The following is an 18,852-nucleotide window of genomic DNA, read 5'->3' on the forward strand; positions in this document are numbered from 1 at the left end:
CGACTGGGCTTCAAATAAGTACCTTGTGCGGTGTTTGTAAACATCAGCACTGGGGAGACAAAGGCGGTCGGGTGTGGTGCTGGCCTCGTACGCGAGCCGCGCCCAGAGCGTGGTGCGCACACCACGTCGCACCGCGTCGCGCCGCATGCACCGTCACCGAGGACGCCGGCTCGCGCAAACCACGAGCCCGAGTCCGGAGAACCGGGAGGACGGTGCATTTGCGTGGCGGTTGGGGATTGGAGGTCCGGTGCCGGGTTTTGGTGGAGCCGGTTCTCCCGTCTTTGCTGCCAAAAAGAAAGAGGCCTCAACATGACGTACTCCCCGTCGCCATCGTCGTCGTCGTCATCACGATGCCAGTAGCGACACGGCAGCGGTGCGTTCGTTCATCGAGCAGCTTTATTCAACATCCGCGCGACTTAAAACGTCTCGAGTGACTGGCGTAGCGGCATCTCCACCACCACCCCCCCCCCTCTCTTCAGGCTCCACAGTGGCAAGATGTTCACCACCCCGCCTGGTGTACAACAGGTCAAGGTTTCGATCCAGACCCTGACGCTGTATATTTGGAGTTTGCGTGTCTCTCATCATCATCACGGTGGCTAGGAGATGTTAACCACCCCGCCTGGTGTGCAGGTCGTGGGTTCGATCCCGACCCTGACGATGCCTGCTGCTGTGTATTTGGAGTTTGCGTGTCTCTCCTCATCATCACGGTGGCTAGGAGATGTTAACTACCTCGCCTGGTGTACAGGAGGTCAAGGTTTCGATCCCGACCCTGACGCCTGCTGCTGTGTATTTGGAGTTTGCGTGTCTCTCCTCATCATCACGGTGGCTAGGAGATGTTAACTACCTCGCCTGGTGTACAGGAGGTCGTGGGTTCGATCTTGACCCTGACGCCGGCTGCTGTATATTTGGAGTTTGCGTGCCTCTTCTCCTTGTGGTTGTGTGGATTTTTCTCTGGGCCCTCCGGTTTTTTCCTTCCACATGTAGAATCCGAGAGTATTTGTCTGCTATAATTTTTGACATGATGAGCCACTTCGTTGTGTGTATGTTGAACTTCTTTCGCACCGTACGTAGCCAACCGTGCTAATCGGAGGTGCGGGGAAGGACAACAAACTAAACACAAAAAGCAGTCGCTAAAGAAATTAGTTTTCAATCTCCATTTAAAAGTGCCATAGCTCCCAATGGCTTCCTAATATCGGAGCTATTTGTAGCGCAGGTTGCTTCTAAATTTTTTTTTTTAAATCGCTCAGTGAGCCTTACCTGGTCAAATAAAAATAATGTAGTTTAGTAAGCGAGCCTGCGGGTTGTCAGTGGGTTCAACTGTCCACGGGGACGTTGTTTAGAGCTGTGGTATTGCACACCGCAGCACCCACACTACGTCAGACATTTAAAGCTTTCGTGACTGCAGGGATTCATCTTCTTGGTTCTTTCGGTAAAGTCACGTAGAAGGGAAGTAATAAAAATAAACCAATAAAATAATTCTCAGGACGTTTCGGCCACAACGCAAGCAGCCGTCCTCAGGTGAAGAACAGGTCTGTCGGAAAGACAGCGTCTGAATGACCTGTTCTTCACCTGAGGACGGCTGCTTGCGTTGTGGCCGAAATCGTCGTGAGAATTATTTTATTATGTTTTATTTTTATTATTTTATTATTTCCCTTCTACGTGACTTTACCGAAAGAACCAAGACGATGAATCCCTGCAGTCACGAAAGCTTCACATCGAAATTGAGGAATATTATTACCGAGATGCATTTTAGTTTCGAATGAGCTCGTGGCGCAGCGAGGTCGCAACCGGTCACAGCACCGGTATTCCCCGGAACGTGAGCGCCGTCGCCAACAACCGCGCCCCAATCTCCGCCGAGCGCCGGCTTCGCAGCTCTCCGAACTCCATCGTCGTCGCCGTCGGCATCGTCGTCGTCATCCCCGTCGTCATCGTCGTCATCGCCGACGCCGCCGCCGCTTCCTCCGGTTCCGCCCGGTCCATCCGCGCCGTCCCCTCCGGCGCCAGCGCCTCGTCGGCGAGCAGCGCCAGGGCGCGGGGCTCCGGCCGGAACTCGGCGGAGAGCTCCCGCAGCGTGATGCACACGCGGCGCGCCGCCACGTCGCCGCGCCGCACCGCGTGCAGCCACGAGCGCCGCGCCGCGCCCCGCAGCAGCACCAGGGACCGGCGCGGGGACGGCACGCGCACCGTCACCGAGGACGCCGGCACGCGCACACACGAGCCCGAGCCCGGAGGAGCGGGAGGACGGTGCATTTGCGGTGTGGCGGCGGAGGTGGCGGTTGGGGATCGGAGGTCCGGTGCCGGGTTTTGGCGGAGCCGGTTCTCCCGTCTTTGCTGCCAAAAAGAAAGGGGCCTCAACGTGACGTACTCCCCGTCGTCGTCATCGTCGTCGTCGTCGTCAACTTCTCCCGAATCTCCCGCCGATTGGACGTCGCCCGTGCCGTTGCCGATCTCCTCCACTCCTCCCAAACACCCCCCTACCCCGGTTGTCAGCGTCCCCACGTCTCCAGAATGTCTCGGCCCGTCCCTGCGCGCCCCCAAACCTTCCGGGCGTTCCCTCTCGCGCCGAGCTCCCTCGCCGTCCCCCCCCGCCGTGCCCCTCCTCCCACCCGCGGCTCCCCCGTCACCTCGCGGCGGCGGCGGCTGACCCGACCGGTCGACGGCCTCTCCAGCATCTCCCGTCCCCGCGGCCGCACCCTCCCGCGTCCCGACGTCTCCGCCCGCCCGCCCCGCGGGCCGAGTGAGCGTGAGCGCCGTGTCCGAGAGGAGGTTGACGGTGACGAGGCGGTCTCCCCAGAGCCACGCGTCGTCTAGGTGTGCGTCGATGCTGGAGCCGCGCGACGGCTCGTACTCCAGGTGGCACTGCTCGACGGGCACGAAGTCGCCGAGCAGGGCGGGGCTGGCGGCGCGCACGCGCAGCGCCAGCGCACGGCTCAGCGGCGGCAGCCCCGAGAAGCCGGCCGCTCGCACACGCCGCTTGCGGAAGTTCACCTTGGGCCCGTAGTCCTGCGGGGAGGAGGGGGAGGAGGGCGGGGTGGGGGGCGGGGTGGGGGGCGGGGTGGGGGGCGGGGTGGGGGGCGAGGTGGGGGGCGGGGTGGGGGGCGAGGTGGGGGGTTCCCGGCAGGGGTTGAGGGGGTTGAGGGGGTTGAGGGGGTGTTAAAGGAGAGAGGAGAAAACGTTCGGCGTTGTGCAAGGCAATGCGATGTGTTTTTTTTTAATCCGGCGTATTTTGAGATGACGGAGAGGTGGGAGAGTGTGGGCGGAGGGGAGCAAAGTGAGATGAGAGGGGAGTGAGATGAGATGAGAGGTGATTGGGAGGGAAGTGGAGTGAGAAGAGAGGTGATTTATTTTATTTTATTTCTGCCTACGTGACTTTACCGAAAGAACCAAAGAGTATGGATTCCTGCAGTCACGAAAGCTTCAAATCAAGATAGAGGTGAGTGAGATGAGAGGGGAGTGGACTGAGATGAGAGGGGAGTAAGATGAGAGGGGAGTGAGATTATATGGGAGTGAGATGAGATGGGAGGGGAGTGAGATGAGATGGGAGTGGAGTGAGATGAGAGGGGAGTGAGATGAGAGTGGAGTGAGTTGAAATGGGAGTGGCGTGAGCTGACAAGTGAGTGAGATGAGAGTTGAGAGAGGAGTTCCGAGGGGAGTGCGATGAGAGGGCGGAGGCAGGAGCGCGCGCCTGCACCTGCTTGCGTCTTCCCGACTGCGACGGTCTCCACTCGTCGCGGTCGATGGCGACGACGAGTTCTTGCTCCTCGTCGGGGCTGAGGAAGTCGCGCCACACGTGCACGCCGCTCACGCGCGCCGCCATCCCGGCGAGCGGCGAGCCCGGCGGCACCACGGCAAGCCCCAGCGCCGGATCAAACTCCAGCACAAGCTGGAACGTCGACAAAGCGCGGGCAAAGCGTTGTGGCCGAAACGTCGTGAGAATTGTATTTTATTATTATTATTTTATTACTTCCCTTCTACGTGACTTTACCGAAAGAACCAAGAAGATGTAATTTCACTCTCAACTTAAAAATAAAACATAATAAAATAATTTAGCAATATAATTTAATAATGTTTAATTATTTTTTTAATTTCCATTCTACGTGACTTTACCGAAAGAACCAAGAAGATGAATCCCTGCAGTCACGAAAGCTTTACATCGAAATTTAAAGCGGGCAAAGGCGGTCCAGGCGCCGCGGTAGGCTAGGAGATGTGAACTCCCTCGCGTGATCCAGACCCTGACGTCTGTATATGTGGTGGTGGTGGTATTGAGACGCACGCACACCAGCTCTGGTTAACTTCCATTACTTATCTGTGCGGGGCGGTTGTGATATCCCTAGCCGCAGCCCCTCCCAACGGGTGGGGGCTGCGGGGAGCGGCTGTGATCCCACAGAGCCCCGCCCCTCGGTGGGAAGTTTGTATAAAAGGCGTGAGCCCGAGAGAGAGAGAGTTCAGTGCGGACAAGCCGAAGCCAGAAGAACCAGCTGAAGACTGAAGTCCGGCTAGCTAGACCCTGGGACTCCTCTGACCCGCTGTCCTTCTAAGGGCCGGGCAGAGTAAGGCCAGCGGTAAGACCCCAGAATCTCGAGGCCCGATGTCCTTGTAAGGGCTGGGTCCGTGTGGCTACTGGTCGAGACCTGCGCCTTGGCTGGGCCGGGTCAGGTAGCCTCCTTGAGAGGAGGGTCGTGGTATAGGTGGGGAGCAGGCGAGTTAGATTGGGAATACCTCCCTTGAGAGTAGCGGGTGGAGAGGCCGTTACCCAGAGGTGTGGACTCGAGTCATGTGACTTGGACTCGAGTCAGACTCGAGTCATGAATTTGATGACTTGCGACTCGACTTGGACTTGCATAACAATGACTTTGTCCCACCTCTGCCGTTACCTCTTCGAGTGTGACGCTGTAACGGGGCTAAGTGTTAATACATAAGTGTTGCCTCTGTTTAAACGACTCTGTTCGTCACGGTGCCCACTACATGTGTATGTGGAGTCTGCGTGTTTTCTCTGTCTTTTCCCGTGGTAGCGTGGATTTTTCTCCAGGTCCTCCGGTTTTTCCCTCCGCGTTTGCGTAGAGTCAACGTCACGCGTTTTGAGCATTTTGGCCGCTATTTATTCCCACGTGATAAGCCCCACGATTTTGGGCTTCTGCAAAACAGCTTCGTAGCTCAGCGGGCCTTACCTGGTAAAGTAAACAAATATTGTTTCTTATTCTTTGGGTCTTTCGGTAAAGCCACGTAGCTAGAAAAATAATAAAACAATATCTGTGCGATCTTGATTTGAAGCTTTCGTGACTGCAGGGATCCATACTCGTTGGTTCTTTCGGTAAAGTCACGTGGGTAGAAAATAATTAGATTTATTTTATATCTAAGAGTACAATATCTGTGTGAGATGAGAGGGGAGTGGAGTTATTATTTTCTATCGACGTGGCTTTACCGAAAGACCCAAACAATGTGAATTCCTGCAGTCACGAAAGCTTTAAAGTCAAGATTTAAATATCGATTCGTCTTGGTTCAAGGGAGCCTCCGGGACTGGCGTTGTGGAGACCGAACCTCTCTGCAGCTATCGTCGTCGCTGCGGTTGTTGTCATTGTTGTTGTTGTTGTGGCGGTTGTTGTCGTTGTTGTGGCGGTTGTTGTTGTGTCGCCTCCGCTTGTCGTCGGACTCACAGGCCAGGCAGGTGCGCACGCCCTTGCACGCACACGGCACAGCCGCCTCCATTGCCTGGCTCGGAGCACACACACACACAGGAGACAGAGATTCCCCGTGTCGCCTTTAAACAGCAGGCTGTGGGGGGCGAGTGGCTGTGAACGAGCAACACACGTGGGGGCTGGCACGGTAGTCTAGGGAGTGGGTGGCCAACACCACGCCCGACCGCCTGTTTCCCCAGTGGCGATGTCATACATACTCTTAGTTCTTTCGGTAAAGTCACGTAGGTAAAAAATGAAATTAATAAAAATAAAACAATATTAATTTTAATTTCATTTTTTACCTACGTGACTTTACCGAAAGAACTAAGAGTATGAATCCTTGCAGTCACGAAAGCTTCAAATCTGCCCTACCAGACCCTATAAATATCAACGTTCATCTTACAAAGTCCCATCACAAGGAGAGGAACGCAAATACACAAAAAACGATGTTGCCCGTCTTGAAACGGCTGTTACGCCGTATGGACCTGAAAACTTAATTACCCTGTACAAGAATACGGGGTAAGGCGTATGGGTTGACACTACTATACACTACACTATGGGGCCGTCCATAAATGACGTCACGCGATTTTTGACGATTTTTGACCCCCCGTCCCTTCGTCACACGGCGTCACAAAAAGTCAGACCCCCCCCTCAAATATGACGTCACAAAGCTCTGCCCCCCCCCCCCCCAAAAAATATAAAACATGCTTCAAATCGCTTTAAACTATTGTCATTGTAGTGCGTAATTAATGTGCCGCTGCACTCTGATGTTGTAGCAGAAAACATTTATTAAAAGTCTATTTAATTAAGTAGAACGTGTTGTTTATATTTATTTAAAGTTGCGCATTTTGATGTGACGTCACATTTCTCAACACCCCCCCCCCGCCTTGTCACAAATTGTCACAAATGTCTGACCACCCCCCCCCCTAGGTGCGTGACGTCATTTATGGACGGCCCCTAGACTACCATAATTACATACCTGTGAACCCCTTATCAGTGCCCTACCTTATAACAGACCCCCCTATAAACCTCAACGTTAATCCTACAAAGTTCCATCACAAGGAGAGAGAGAGAGAACACAACACACACACATATATATAATTGTGCTGCCCGTATTGAAACCATCAATTTCCCTGCACACAAACACGAGTTAAATACACAACACGAGTGCTGCTGGTGGTGCTGCTGGTGGTGGTGCTGGTGGTGGTGGTGGTGCTGCTGGTGGTGCTGCTGGTGGTGCTGCTGGTGGTGGTGCTGCTGGTGGTGGTGGTGCTGCTGGTGGTGCTGCTGGTGGTGCTGCTGGTGGTGGTGCTGCTGGTGGTGGTGGTGGTGCTGCTGGTGCTGCTGGTGGTGCTGCTGGTGGTGGTGGTGCTGCTGGTGGTGCTGCTGGTGGTGGTGCTGCTGGTGGTGGTGCTGCTGGTGGTGCTGCTGGTGGTGGTGGTGCTGCTGGTGGTGCTGCTGGTGGTGGTGCTGCTGGTGGTGGTGCTGCTGGTGGTGCTGCTGGTGGTGCTGCTGGTGGTGCTGCTGGTGGTGCTGGTGGTGGTGGGGGGTGGTGGTGCTAGTGGTGGTGCTGGTGGTGCTGGTGGTGTGGGGGAGGTGGTGGTGGTGCTGCTGGTGGTGGTGGTGCTGCTGGTGGTGGTGCTGCTGGTGGTGCTGGTGGTGGTGGGGGGTGGTGGTGCTGGTGCTGCTGGTGGTGTGGGGGAGGTGGTGGTGGTGCTGGTGGTGGTGCTGGTGGTGCTGGTGGTGCTGGTGGTGCTGCTGCTGGTGCTGGTGGTGCTGGTGGTGCTGGTGCTGCTGGTGGTGTGGGGGAGGTGGTGGTGTTGGTGGGGGGTGGTGGTGGTGCTGGTGCTGTTGGTGGTGCTGCTGCTGGTGTAAACCGTACGGGTTGACGCGGTATGTGACGCCGCGCCAGGTACTGTACTCGTTTGAGGCTGAGTCGACCTAGGGGAGGCTCCCGGCGCCTCCGCCGCTTCGGGGGAAAATGTATTTTTGCTTCCCGCGTGGCGGCGAAATCCACTTCCGCTTCCGCCTGCTAAAGGGGTCCGCGGTCATTTTACCCTCGTAAATAAACTAACACATTTTTTAAAATAAAATACAAATATATAAACGAAGGTCGTTTATATTTCTTTATTGGTAACTTTGCGATGTCGCAGTGCGATTGGCGCGGTGTGAGGGTGTTGGTAATTTTCGCACCGCGTTTCCGTCGTGCTAATTGAGGCACCGCTGCAATAATGAAGACAATCGTAGGGACCGCGGTGATTCACTTCATTGGTTCGCACGCAGCCACCACCAGCACCACCACCACCAGCAGCAGCACCACCAGCACCACCACCACCCCCCACCACCCGCACCACCACCAGCACCACCAGCACCACCCCCCACCATCACCACCACCACCCCCCACCACCCGCACCACCACCAGCACCACCACCAGCACCACCCCCCACCATCACCACCACCACCCCCCACCACCCGCACCACCACCAGCACCACCAGCACCACCCCCACCACCACCATCAGCACCACCACCACCCCTCCACCACCACCAGCACCACCACCACCACCACCATCAGCACCACCACCACCACCACCACCCCTCCACCACCACCAGCACCACCCCCCACCATCCCCACCAGCACCACAACCCCCACCACCACCACCAACCAGCACCAGCACCACCACCACCCCCCACCACCACCACCAACCAGCACCACCACCAGCACCACCACCACCCCCCACCACCCGCACCACCACCAGCACCACCAGCACCACCACCCCCCACCACCACCACCAACCAGCACCAGCACCACCACCACCCCCCACCACCCGCACCACCACCAGCACCACCAGCACCACCACCCCCCACCACCACCCCCACCAGCACCACCACCACAGACTCGCTGGGGTCTCAGTTGGAGTCAGGGTCCCCTACTGGAGTCTGGGTCCCCTATCAGAGTCTGGGTCCCCGATCGGAACCAGGGTCCCCTATCAGAACCAGGGTCCCCTATCAGAACCAGGGTCTCTACTGGAACCAGGGTCCCCTATCAGAACCAGGGTCCCCTACCTGACTCGGGGTCTCCGGGCGAGGGATGGCGGAGAGACGGATGAGTGCAGTGGAGCTGCTGCAGTCAGGGCGGATGGTCCGCGTCTCGGCGCCGATGGTTCGATACTCCAAGTGAGTGGCATCACGTTGCATCGTGGTACATCGTGGTTCATTTTGCCCCTGTCGGGATTCATTGACGGGACGGTCTGGGTCTGGGTGCATCTATCTCTCTCTGTCTCTCACTCTGTCTCACTCTGTCTCTGTTTGTCTCTGTCTCTCTGTCTCTGTCTGCCTCCATATCGGAATCGCCTCCAGTGCTGTTGCTGCTGGCGGCAATAAAAGTTGTTTAAAAGGCAAAAGTCTCTCTCTCCCTCTGTCTGTCTCTGTGTCTCTCTGTCTCTCTCTGTCTCACTCTGTCTCTCTGTCTCACTGTCTGTCTTTCTGTCTCTCTCACTCTGTCTGTCTCTGTGTCTCTCTCTGTGTCTCTCTGTCTCACTCTGTCTCTCTGTCTCACTGTCTGTCTTTCTGTCTCTCTCACTCTGTCTGTCTCTGTGTCTCTGTCTCTCTCTGTGTCTCTGTCTCACTTTATCTCTCTCACCCTGTCTCTCTGTCCCGGTGCACTGACTTTCACGTTGTAACCAGGTAACTCCACGCGGACCACGTGGGTGATGACGCGGTGCCTGCATGGCACGTGGCCGTGAGGCGCACGCGGCGCGAGGGGCAATTGTCACTCGATGTTGGTGATCCCTGTCGAAAGCGACTCCAGAGCTATTTCTGCTGGTTTTATTTTGGTGATTTCGAAAAGTTTTTTGGTTTGGCCATGTTTGTTTGTTGTAGTACGGAGTTAGAAGGATGGCTTTAATCTAAGTTGTCTTGTGGTTGTTGTTGTTGTTGTTTGACTTGCATCCCACTAGGATATTTGCACAGGGTTGGTGTACGGTGCTTTTTTTTCTTGAAGACTTTGCAGTTTTTTCCTGGATTTTTCTCTTTGCACTTAGTCACATAGTCACTTTAAGATGTTTTCTTGTTCATGTTTTAGTTTTTTGTTTGTTGCGGTTGCACCCGATTCAAGAGCCCAATGGCTCACAGGGCTATAGCTAATCAATGAAATGAAACTGAAACTCTCCCCCTGCTCTCCCCGCGCTCTCTCACGCACCCCTCTCCCCGCTTGTCCCCAGGCTGGCGTTCCGCTCGCTGGTGCGGCGCTACGGCTGCGACCTCTGCTTCACGCCCATGATCCTGGCCGACGCCTTCGCGCGCTCGCTGCGTGCGCGCGACAGCGAGTTCACCACCAACGCGGGTGAGGCCACGCGGGTCTACACGGGCATGCCCAGGGGGGGGGGGGGGGTGGTCGCGGCCGGGGGGGGGAAGCCATCGGGCGTTTATATCAAACCAGAGGTCGCAAACGGGTTTTGATTCCTTACCCGTACCCGGCCGCACCAGGGTCGCAAACGGGTACCCGTACCCGTACCCGGCTGGGTACAGGTAGCCGGGTATCGGGTAGGGTACGGGTATCGGGTACCCGGTTGCGACCTCTGTATCAAACTGAGGTCAAATGTACGTGTATTTATGTATGAACTTATTTCGCACCGTACGTAGTCGACCATGCTAATCGGACGTGCGTGGGGACGACAGCAAACTAAACACTAAAAGCCGTTCTAAAGAAATAGGTCTCTGTGTGAGTCTATGGGTCTCTGTGTGAGTCTATGGGTCTCTGTGTGAGTCTATGGGTCTCAGTGTGAGTCTATGGGTCTCTGTGTGAGGCTATGGGTCTCTGTGTGAGTCTATGGGTCTCTGTGTGAGTCTATGGGTCTCTATGTGAGTCTATATGCGTCTCTGTGAATCTATGGGTCTCTGTGTGAGTCTATGCGTCTCTGTGTGAGTCTATGCGTCTCTGTGTGAGTCTATGGGTCTCTGTGTGAGTCTATGGGTCTCTGTGTGAGTCTATGGGTCTCTGTGTGAGTCTATGGGTCTCTGTGTGAGGCTATGGGTCTCTGTGTGAGTCTATGGGTCTCTGCGTGAGTCTATGTGTCTCTGTGTGAGTCTATGGGTCTCTGCGTGAGTCTATGCGTCTCTGTGTGAGTCTATGGGTCTCTGTGTGAGTCTATGGGTCTCAGTGAGAGTCTATGGGTCTCTGTGTGAGTCTATGGGTCTCTGTGTGAGTCTATGTGTCTCAGTGTGAGTCTATGGGTCTCTGCGTGAGTCTATGTGTCTCTGTGTGAGTCTATGCGTCTCTGTGTGAGTCTATGGGTCTCTGTGTGAGTCTATGGGTCTCAGTGTGAGTCTATGGGTCTCTGTGTGAGTCTATGGGTCTCTGTGTGAGTCTATGGGTCTCTGTGTGAGGCTATGGGTCTCTGTGTGAGTCTATGGGTCTCTGCGTGAGTCTATGCGTCTCTGTGTGAGTCTATGGGTCTCTGTGTGAGTCTATGGGTCTCTGTGTGAGGCTATGGGTCTCTGTGTGAGTCTATGGGTCTCTGCGTGAGTCTATGTGTCTCTGTGTGAGTCTATGGGTTTCTGCGTGAGTCTATGCGTCTCTGTGTGAGTCTATGGGTCTCTGTGTGAGTCTATGGGTCTCAGTGTGAGTCTATGTGTCTCTGTGTGAGTCTATGGGTCTCTGTGTGGGTCTCTGTATGTATGTTGCACTTTTTTCCCACCATACGTAGCCATCCGTGCTATTCAGAGGTGCAGGGGCCTCGTCAGCGTTGGGAAAGGTCAGAGTCGGAATTGGAATCTTTATTCAGACTGGAGAAATCCGATGAGCTGCGAAGCTCTATTTAACAAAATAATAACAGATTTCAAGTCGGGGGCAGGTCAGAAAAGGTCGAGGAAGTAGTAGTAGGTTTTTACCCTTTTAAACTGGTACAAAACTGACACCTTTATACAAGGCATCATGTTTGCAATAACCACAACACAAGCAGTCAAAAATGCAAACAAAAAGAAGCAACTTCTTGGTTCTTTATTACTTCCCTTCTACGTGACTTTACCGAAAGAACCAAGAAGATGAATCCCTGCAGTCACGAAAGCTTTAAATCGAAAAAGAAGCAACTCTGATAATGATAATGATATGCACTGTCCTTGAAGTTGATTGGTCCACACCCGAGACGGCTTTCTTTAGAGCCTAGTCCCCATTGGTGTTGGACCAGATGACACCAGAAGGCGTACATCATCATCAGAGTTGCTTCTTTTTGTTTGCATTTTAACTGCTTGTGTTGCGGTTATTGCAAGCATAATGCCTTGTATAAAGGTGTCAGTTTTGTACCAGTTTAAAAGGGTAAAAACCTACTACTATATTTTGCCACTGGTAAAAGAAGTCTCATAGTAAAGGTCGAGGAAGTTGAGAGCATTTGGCCACTGCTCTAAATTTCCACGTGACGATGACGATGAAGGTGATCAGCCACTTGGTCGAGCTTTCATTTGTGATCGCCAGGTCACTCGCCAAAAACGAGCCATCCGGCTCCGTGGGGCCTTAACCTGGTCAGACAAAAGTTTGAGTTGTGCGCCTTTTGGCGTCATCTGATCCAACACCATGTGAGACTAGGCTCTAAGAAAAGCTGTCTCGGGTGTGGACCAATCAACTTCAAGGACAGTGCATATCATTATCATCATCAGAGTTTGTTTCTTTTTGTTTGCATTTTGACTGCTTGTGTTGCGGTTATTGCAAACATGATGCCTTGTATGAAGGTGTCAGTTTTTGTACCAGTTGAAAGGGTAACAACCTACTACTGGACAAAAGTTGTTTGAATTTTTGTAATCGAATGATGACGCCACCCGCCGCCGCCGCTGACGACGATCGCTTGTCCGCACACAGCCGACCGTCCGCTCATCGTCCAGTTTGCCGCAAACGACCCTTACGACCTCGCGGCGGCGTCGCTCGCCGTCACCCCCGTACGCCGATGGCGTCGACCTCAACTGCGGCTGCCCCCAGCGGTGAGGGACGGCTCCGTCGGCTCCCCCCGCCGGGCGTCAGGGATCGACCTCGGAAGGACGAGGCCAGGCGCTGGGCAGGATCGAGGCTGGATATCGCTTGGGTTGGGCGGATGCCGTGCGTAAGAACTGGTGGCTGTAGTGGGGCTACGTTGTACGTATGCGGCGAGCCACGGTGGCTGGGAGATGTTAACTACCTCGCCTGGTGTGCAGGAGGTCGTGGGAACGATCCTTACCCTGACGCCTGCTGCTGTGTATTTGGAGTTTTCGTGTTTCTCTCTCTCATCATCATCACGGTGGCTAGGATATGTCAACTACCTCGCCTGGTGTGCAGGAGGTCGTGGGTTCGATCCCTACCCTGACGCCTACTGCTGTGTATTTGGAGTTTGCGTGTTTCTCTCTCTCATCATCATCACGGTGGCTAGGAGATGTCAACTACCTCGCCTGGTGTGCAGGAGGTCGTGGGTTCGATCCAGACCCTGACACCTGCATGGTTGCAGTGTGCGTGTTTCTCTCTCCCCCTGGTTGCATGTATTTTTATCCAGGTCCTCCGGTTTTTCCCCCACGTTCAGAATCAACATCACGCATTTGACTCTGACGAATGTCCACTTGGTTGAGCTATCATTTGTGGCCAGAATGATAGCTCATAGTATAGTTCAGAGGGCTTTACCTGGTAAAATACCAATTTTTAAAATAGTTCAGTATGTATATTGAACTTCTTTCGCACCGTATATAGCCAACCGTGCGAGTCAGAGGTGCGGTTGCACAGTTTGGCGTCAGCTATCGTACAGTGCGGTCGTGTCGCTCCACTTCTCTGCGGTGAGTAAGGGGCCGTCCATAAATGACGTCATGCGCCTATGGGGGGGGGGGTGGGGGTCGGACATTTGTGACGATGTGTGGTTTGAGAAATATAACGTCACATAAAAATGCGCAACTTTAAATAAATATAGACAACACGTTCTACTTAATTAAATAGACCTTTTAATAAATGTTTTCTCCTACAACATCAGAGTGCAGCGCCACATTAAATACGCACTAAAATGACAATAGTTTAAAGCGATTTGAAGCATGGTTTTTTTTTGGGGGGGGTGGGGGGGCAGAGCTTTGTGACGCCATATTTGAGGAGGGGTGTCTGACTTCTTGTGACGCCGTGTGACGAAGGGGGGGGGGGGTCAAAAATCGTCCAAAATCGCGTGACGTCATTTACGGACGGCCCCTAACAATGTCCTTCAAAGCAAACGGCGCGACGCCTCTCAAAATCAAATGAACGCCTCTCCGCTTGCGCATCCCGAGATTTAGCGGTGAACGGGACTCCCCCCCCACCCTGCAACTTGTAGACGTCTCGGAACGAAGAAGAGTGAAACTCAAGTACACGTGCAGAGGAGCGGTGGTGCAGCGGTTAGTGCGCTGCGGTATGAACCCGGCGAGCCGAGTTCGATTCCCGCTCACGGCCAACACCGGTGACGATTATTTGAACCGGTCCTGGGCTTCCCCCTAGGTCGACTCGGCCTCAAATGAGTACCCGGTGCGGTGTGTAAATATCGCCACCGGGGAGACAAAGGCGGCCGGGCGTGGTGCTGGCCACCCGCCCCCCTCGTGCGCCGTGCCGGCCTTCGTAGGTGCTCGCGAACAGCACTTGCCCCCTACCGCCTGTTAAGGCTACACGGGGGATCTTTGTCTTTGTGTGTGTGGTGTGCGCAGCTGGGCCGTGTCCGAGGGCTACGGGGCGTGTCTCCTGGACAAACCCGAGCTGGTCAGGGACATGGTGCGGCAAGTCCGAGCGCAGATCCCCGACCCCAACTTCAGCGTCTCCATCAAAAATACGGTCCGTTCACCCAACGTCAACAGCTCCTCCTCCTCCTCCCCCCTCTCCACCTCTTCCCCCCCTCCACCTCCTCCCCCCCCTCCACGTCCTCCACCTCCAAAACCTCTTCCTACCCCCCCTCCTCCTCCCCCCCTCCTCCCCCCCTCCTCCCCCCCCTCCACCTCCTCCTACCCCCCTCCACCTCCCCCCTCCACCCCCCCCCTCCACCTCCTCCCCCCTCCTCCACCTCCTCCCCCCCCTCCACCTCCTCCTACCCCCCCCTCCTCCCCCCTCCTCCACCTCCTCCCCCCCCTCCACTTCCTCCTACCCCCCCTCCTCCCCCCTCCTCCACCTCCTCCCCCCCCTCCACTTCCTCCTACCCCCCCTCCTCCCCCCTCCTCCACCTCCTCCCCCCCCTCCTCCCCCCCTCCACCTACACCTCCTCCACCTCTTCCTACCCTCCCTCCTCCCCCCCTCCTCCCCCCCCTCCCCCTCAACCTCCTCCCCCCCCTCCACCTCTACCCCCTCCACCTCTACCCCCCTCCACCTCCTCTTCCTCCCTCGCACGACCAGGCAGCGACGCTGTCGTTGCACGTTCGAGCGACGCGACCTGTGTCCGGACTCTAACCACCCCCCCCCCCACAACCCCCCACCCCCCCACCCCCCCACCAGGGTGCACGAGGACGTGGGCCGCACCGTGGAGTTGTGCCGGCGTGCCGAGGCGTCGGGGTTGTCCTTCGTGACGGTGCACGGCCGCACCGCCCAGGAGCGCCACCAGCCGGTGAGGAGGGACGCCGTGCGGGCCGTGAGCGACGCGCTCGCCGTGCCCGTCGTCGCCAACGGGGACGTGCGCACCGACGAGGAGGCGCGCCGGCTCGCCGCGGACACGGGCGCCAGCGGTGAGAGACGTCGGGAGGGGGGGGAGGGGGGGGAGGAATGAGAATCGGAAGAATCAGAGGTGTGTTTGCCACTGGGTAAAGAGTGTTTGGCTGCTGTGCATTTCCACGCTATGAGCCACATCGTGGAGTTATCACTTGTGATGGCCAGATTGCTTCTAGAAAAGAAAAAGAACAGCTGAATAGCTCAGTGGGGCCTTACCTTGGTAAAATAACAAATAGTTTAGTTTTTGGTCGGTCCGCAACACGCACAGACGGATGGACGAATCGAGCGTGCCTGCGTGTGTGTGTGTGCTTGTGTGCGTGTGTGCGTGTGTGTGCGTGTGAGTGCGTGTGTGCGTGTGTGCGAGTGTGTGCGTGTGTGTGCGTGTGTGTGTGTGTGAGTGTGTGCGCGTGTGTGCGTGTGTGTGCGTGTGTGTGCGTGTGTGTGTGTATGCGTGTGTGCGTGTGCGTGTGTGTGTGTGTGTGCGTGTGTGTGTGTGTGCGGCCACGGTCATTCCCTCCCTTCTCTACGCTTGCGAAACGTGGACCCCCCTAGTGGAGCATCTTCGCCGGTTGGAAACATTTAGGCTGGCCTGCCTACGATCCATCATGGGTTTAACCAGGCTGGATTGTGTGAGGAGCTCACAAGTCCTTGAAAGATCTGGGCAAAGTCCCATCAGTGAGCTCCTACGGCAGGCAAGGCTGCGTTGGCTGGGTCATGTAGCCCGCATGCCCAGCCATCGCATGCCTAAACAGCTTTTGTTCGGCCGGATCGAGGGGGCTAAACGGGCGCGGCACGGGCTAGAGAAGAGATGGAGTGATGTGGTACAGGAGGACGTGGAACTGAGTGGACTTGCTGATGACTGGTACCAGCGGTGTCAAGATCGGCCTCAGTGGAGGAGGCTCGTGAAGGACGCTACTGGGCAGTTGGAGGCAGTCGCCCTCCAACAACAACGGAGGGCGGAGGAGCGACGCTCACAACAACGAGCGGAGCGCCGGGTGGCTAAAGCACAGCAAGTTGGCACAGTAGGGGGCACAGGTGGTGCATCAGCCAGTCATCTCGGTCATCTCGGTCAGTCGACCCGTGGCACCTGGGTCTGCCCCGTAACCTCCTGCCAGCGGGCGTTCGACACTTCACGTGGCCTCAGGGTGCACATGGCCTGGCACAAGCGTCGTGGTGACGTCACCGCCACTTAGTGGCGAATGGCGATTGTTGTTGTTGTTGTTGTGCGTGTGTGTGCGTGTGTGTGCGTGAGTGTGTGAGTGTGTGCGTGTGTGTGCGTGTGTGTGTGTGCGTGCGTGTGTGTGTGTGTGTGTGCGTGTGTGTGTGTATGCGTGTGTGTGTGTGCGTGTGTGTGTGTGTGCGTGTGTGTGTGTGTGCGTGTGTGTGTGTGTGTGCGTGTGTGTGTGTGCGTGTGTGTGTGTGTGTGGGGAGCGGTAGTGTAGTGGTTGGCGCTACGCTGCGCTACGAACCTGGCAACCCGGGTTCGATTCCCACTTCCGGTCAACACCGGTGACGATTATCTGAACCAGTCCTGGGCCTCCCCTAGGTCGTCTCAGCCTCAAATGAGAACCTGGGGTGATGTGTGAGCATCGCCACTCGGGAGACAAAGGCGACCGGGCGTGGTGTTGGCCACCCACCCCCTCGTGTGCCGTGCCGGCCTTCATAGGTGCTACTCACTAACAGCACTTGCCCCTACAGTCTGTTAAGGCTACACGGGGGATCTTTAGTTATTTTCATTTTGAAATTTTTTAATATATTTTTTAATTGTTTTATTTCCACCTACGTGACTTTACCGAAAGAACCCAAGAGCATGGTGTGATCTTTGCCTCTGCCTTTGCCTCTGCCTTTGCCTCTGCCTTTGCCTCTGCCTTTGCCTCTGCCTTTGCCTCTGCCTTTGCCTCTGCCTTTGCCTCTGCCTTTGCCTCTGCCTTTGCCTCTGCCTTTGCCTCTGCCTTTGCCTCTGCCTTTGCCTCTGCCTTTGCCTCTGCCTTTGCCTCTGCCTTTGCCTCTGCCTTTGCCTCTGCCTTTGCCTCTGCCTTTGCCTCTGCCTTTGCCTCTGCCTCTGCCTTTGCCTCTGCCTTTGCCTCTGCCTTTGCCTCTGCCTTTGCCTCTGCCTTTGCCTCTGCCTTTGCCTCTGCCTCTGCCTTTGCCTCTGCCTCTGCCTCTGCCTTTGCCTCTGCCTTTGCCTCTGCCTCTGCCTCTGCCTTTGCCTCTGCCTTTGCCTCTGCCTTTGCCTCTGCCTTTGCCTCTGCCTCTGCCTTTGCCTCTGCCTCTGCCTTTGCCTCTGCCTCTGCCTCTGCCTCTGCCTTTGCCTCTGCCTTTGCCTTTGCCTCTGCCTTTGCCTCTGCCTCTGCCTTTGCCTCTGCCTTTGCCTCTGCCTTTGCCTCTGCCTCTGCCTTTGCCTCTGCCTTTGCCTCTGCCTCTGCCTTTGCCTCTGCCTCTGCCTTTGCCTCTGCCGCGGTTCAGGAGTGATGGTGGCTCGTGGCCTGCTGACCAACCCCGCGCTGTTCGCCGGGTTCCCCGACACCCCGCTGGCGTGCGTCCGGGACTGGCTGGACTCGGCGCTGGCGCTTGGCGTCCCCTTCTGCTGCCTGCACCAGCACCTCGTGTTCATGATGGAGCGCCTGGCCTCGCGCGCCGACCGCCTCTCCTTCAACTCGCTGTCCAGTACCGCCGCCGTCGTAGACTTCCTGGCCGAGCGCTACGGAGTGTGAGAGCGCCAGAGGTCGCAACCGGGTACCCCGATACCCGTACCCTACCCGATACCCGGCTAACCGTACCCGTTGCGACCCTGGTGCGGCCGGGTACGGTTACGGGTTGCCGCACGTGACTCACCCCAACCAATGAGTGAGAAGGCCGTGAGTCACTGGTGACTGTTTGTCACTCATTTCCCAACGTCTTGTCTCTTGTCACAATTCAAGTTCCTAGAATCAACCCACCCGCGCCTGCAACATGGCTTCATCCCAGAGGTCGCAATCGGGTACCCGATACCCGTACTCTACCCGATACCCGGCCGGGTACCTGTTTGCGACCCTGATGCGGCCGGGTACGTGTAGGGGTAGGCCGTGAGTCAATGGTGAGTCGCCGTTTGTCACTCATTTCCCAACGTCTTGTCTCTTGTCACAATTCAAGTTCCTAGAATCAACCCACCCGCGCCTGCAACGTGGCTTCATCCCAGAGGTCGCAATCGGGTACCCGATACCCGTACCCTACCCGGGTACCCGTTTGCGACCCTGGTGCGGCCGGGTACGGGTACGGGTACGGGTACGAGGGGTAAGGAATCAAAACCCGTTTGCGACCTCTGGAGAGCGCCACCGGGTTTTTGGGTTTCCCGGGGGGGTGGAGCTTCATAGCTCATCGGATTTCTACAGGATAAATAAAAGTTGTGATTTCTGATTAACTTTGTCTTTGTTACATTTTATTTCGTTTACACACACTGTTACAGAGCGCCTCGTGACCTGAGGTGTTCGATATGGATATCGAATAAGGGGCCGTCCATAAATGACGTCACGCACCTCGGGGTG

The 18,852-nt window shown here is 56.1% G+C and overlaps 2 protein-coding genes across 2 annotated transcripts; one reads left to right on the forward strand and one right to left on the reverse strand.

The window, feature by feature from the left end:
* Positions 1–378: 378 nt before the first annotated feature.
* ALKBH4 (alkB homolog 4, lysine demethylase) lies at positions 379–8,029 on the reverse strand. The gene is made up of 4 exons (XM_078619559.1): positions 7,558–8,029; positions 5,539–5,709; positions 3,692–3,883; positions 379–3,003 (listed from the first exon to the last, which is right to left on the reverse strand). The coding sequence occupies exons 2-4, from the start codon at positions 5,704–5,706 to the stop codon at positions 1,792–1,794; spliced, it is 1,572 nt and encodes a 523-aa protein (XP_078475685.1). The 5' UTR covers positions 5,707–5,709; positions 7,558–8,029; the 3' UTR covers positions 379–1,791.
* A 459-nt stretch (positions 8,030–8,488) lies between these two features.
* LOC144736918 (tRNA-dihydrouridine(20a/20b) synthase [NAD(P)+]-like) lies at positions 8,489–18,728 on the forward strand. Its single transcript, XM_078619602.1, is given in 7 exon segments — positions 8,489–8,850; positions 9,897–10,018; positions 12,527–12,600; positions 12,602–12,645; positions 14,344–14,461; positions 15,114–15,345; positions 17,795–18,728. Coding segments are annotated over 7 exon segments (924 nt in total). The 5' UTR covers positions 8,489–8,764; the 3' UTR covers positions 18,043–18,728.
* The last annotated feature ends 124 nt before the right edge of the window (positions 18,729–18,852 follow it).

This window comes from Lampetra planeri, chromosome 63 (assembly GCF_965212315.1).
Source record: "Lampetra planeri chromosome 63, kcLamPlan1.2.h2, whole genome shotgun sequence".
In the NCBI taxonomy this organism is placed as follows: Eukaryota; Metazoa; Chordata; class Hyperoartia; order Petromyzontiformes; family Petromyzontidae; genus Lampetra; species Lampetra planeri.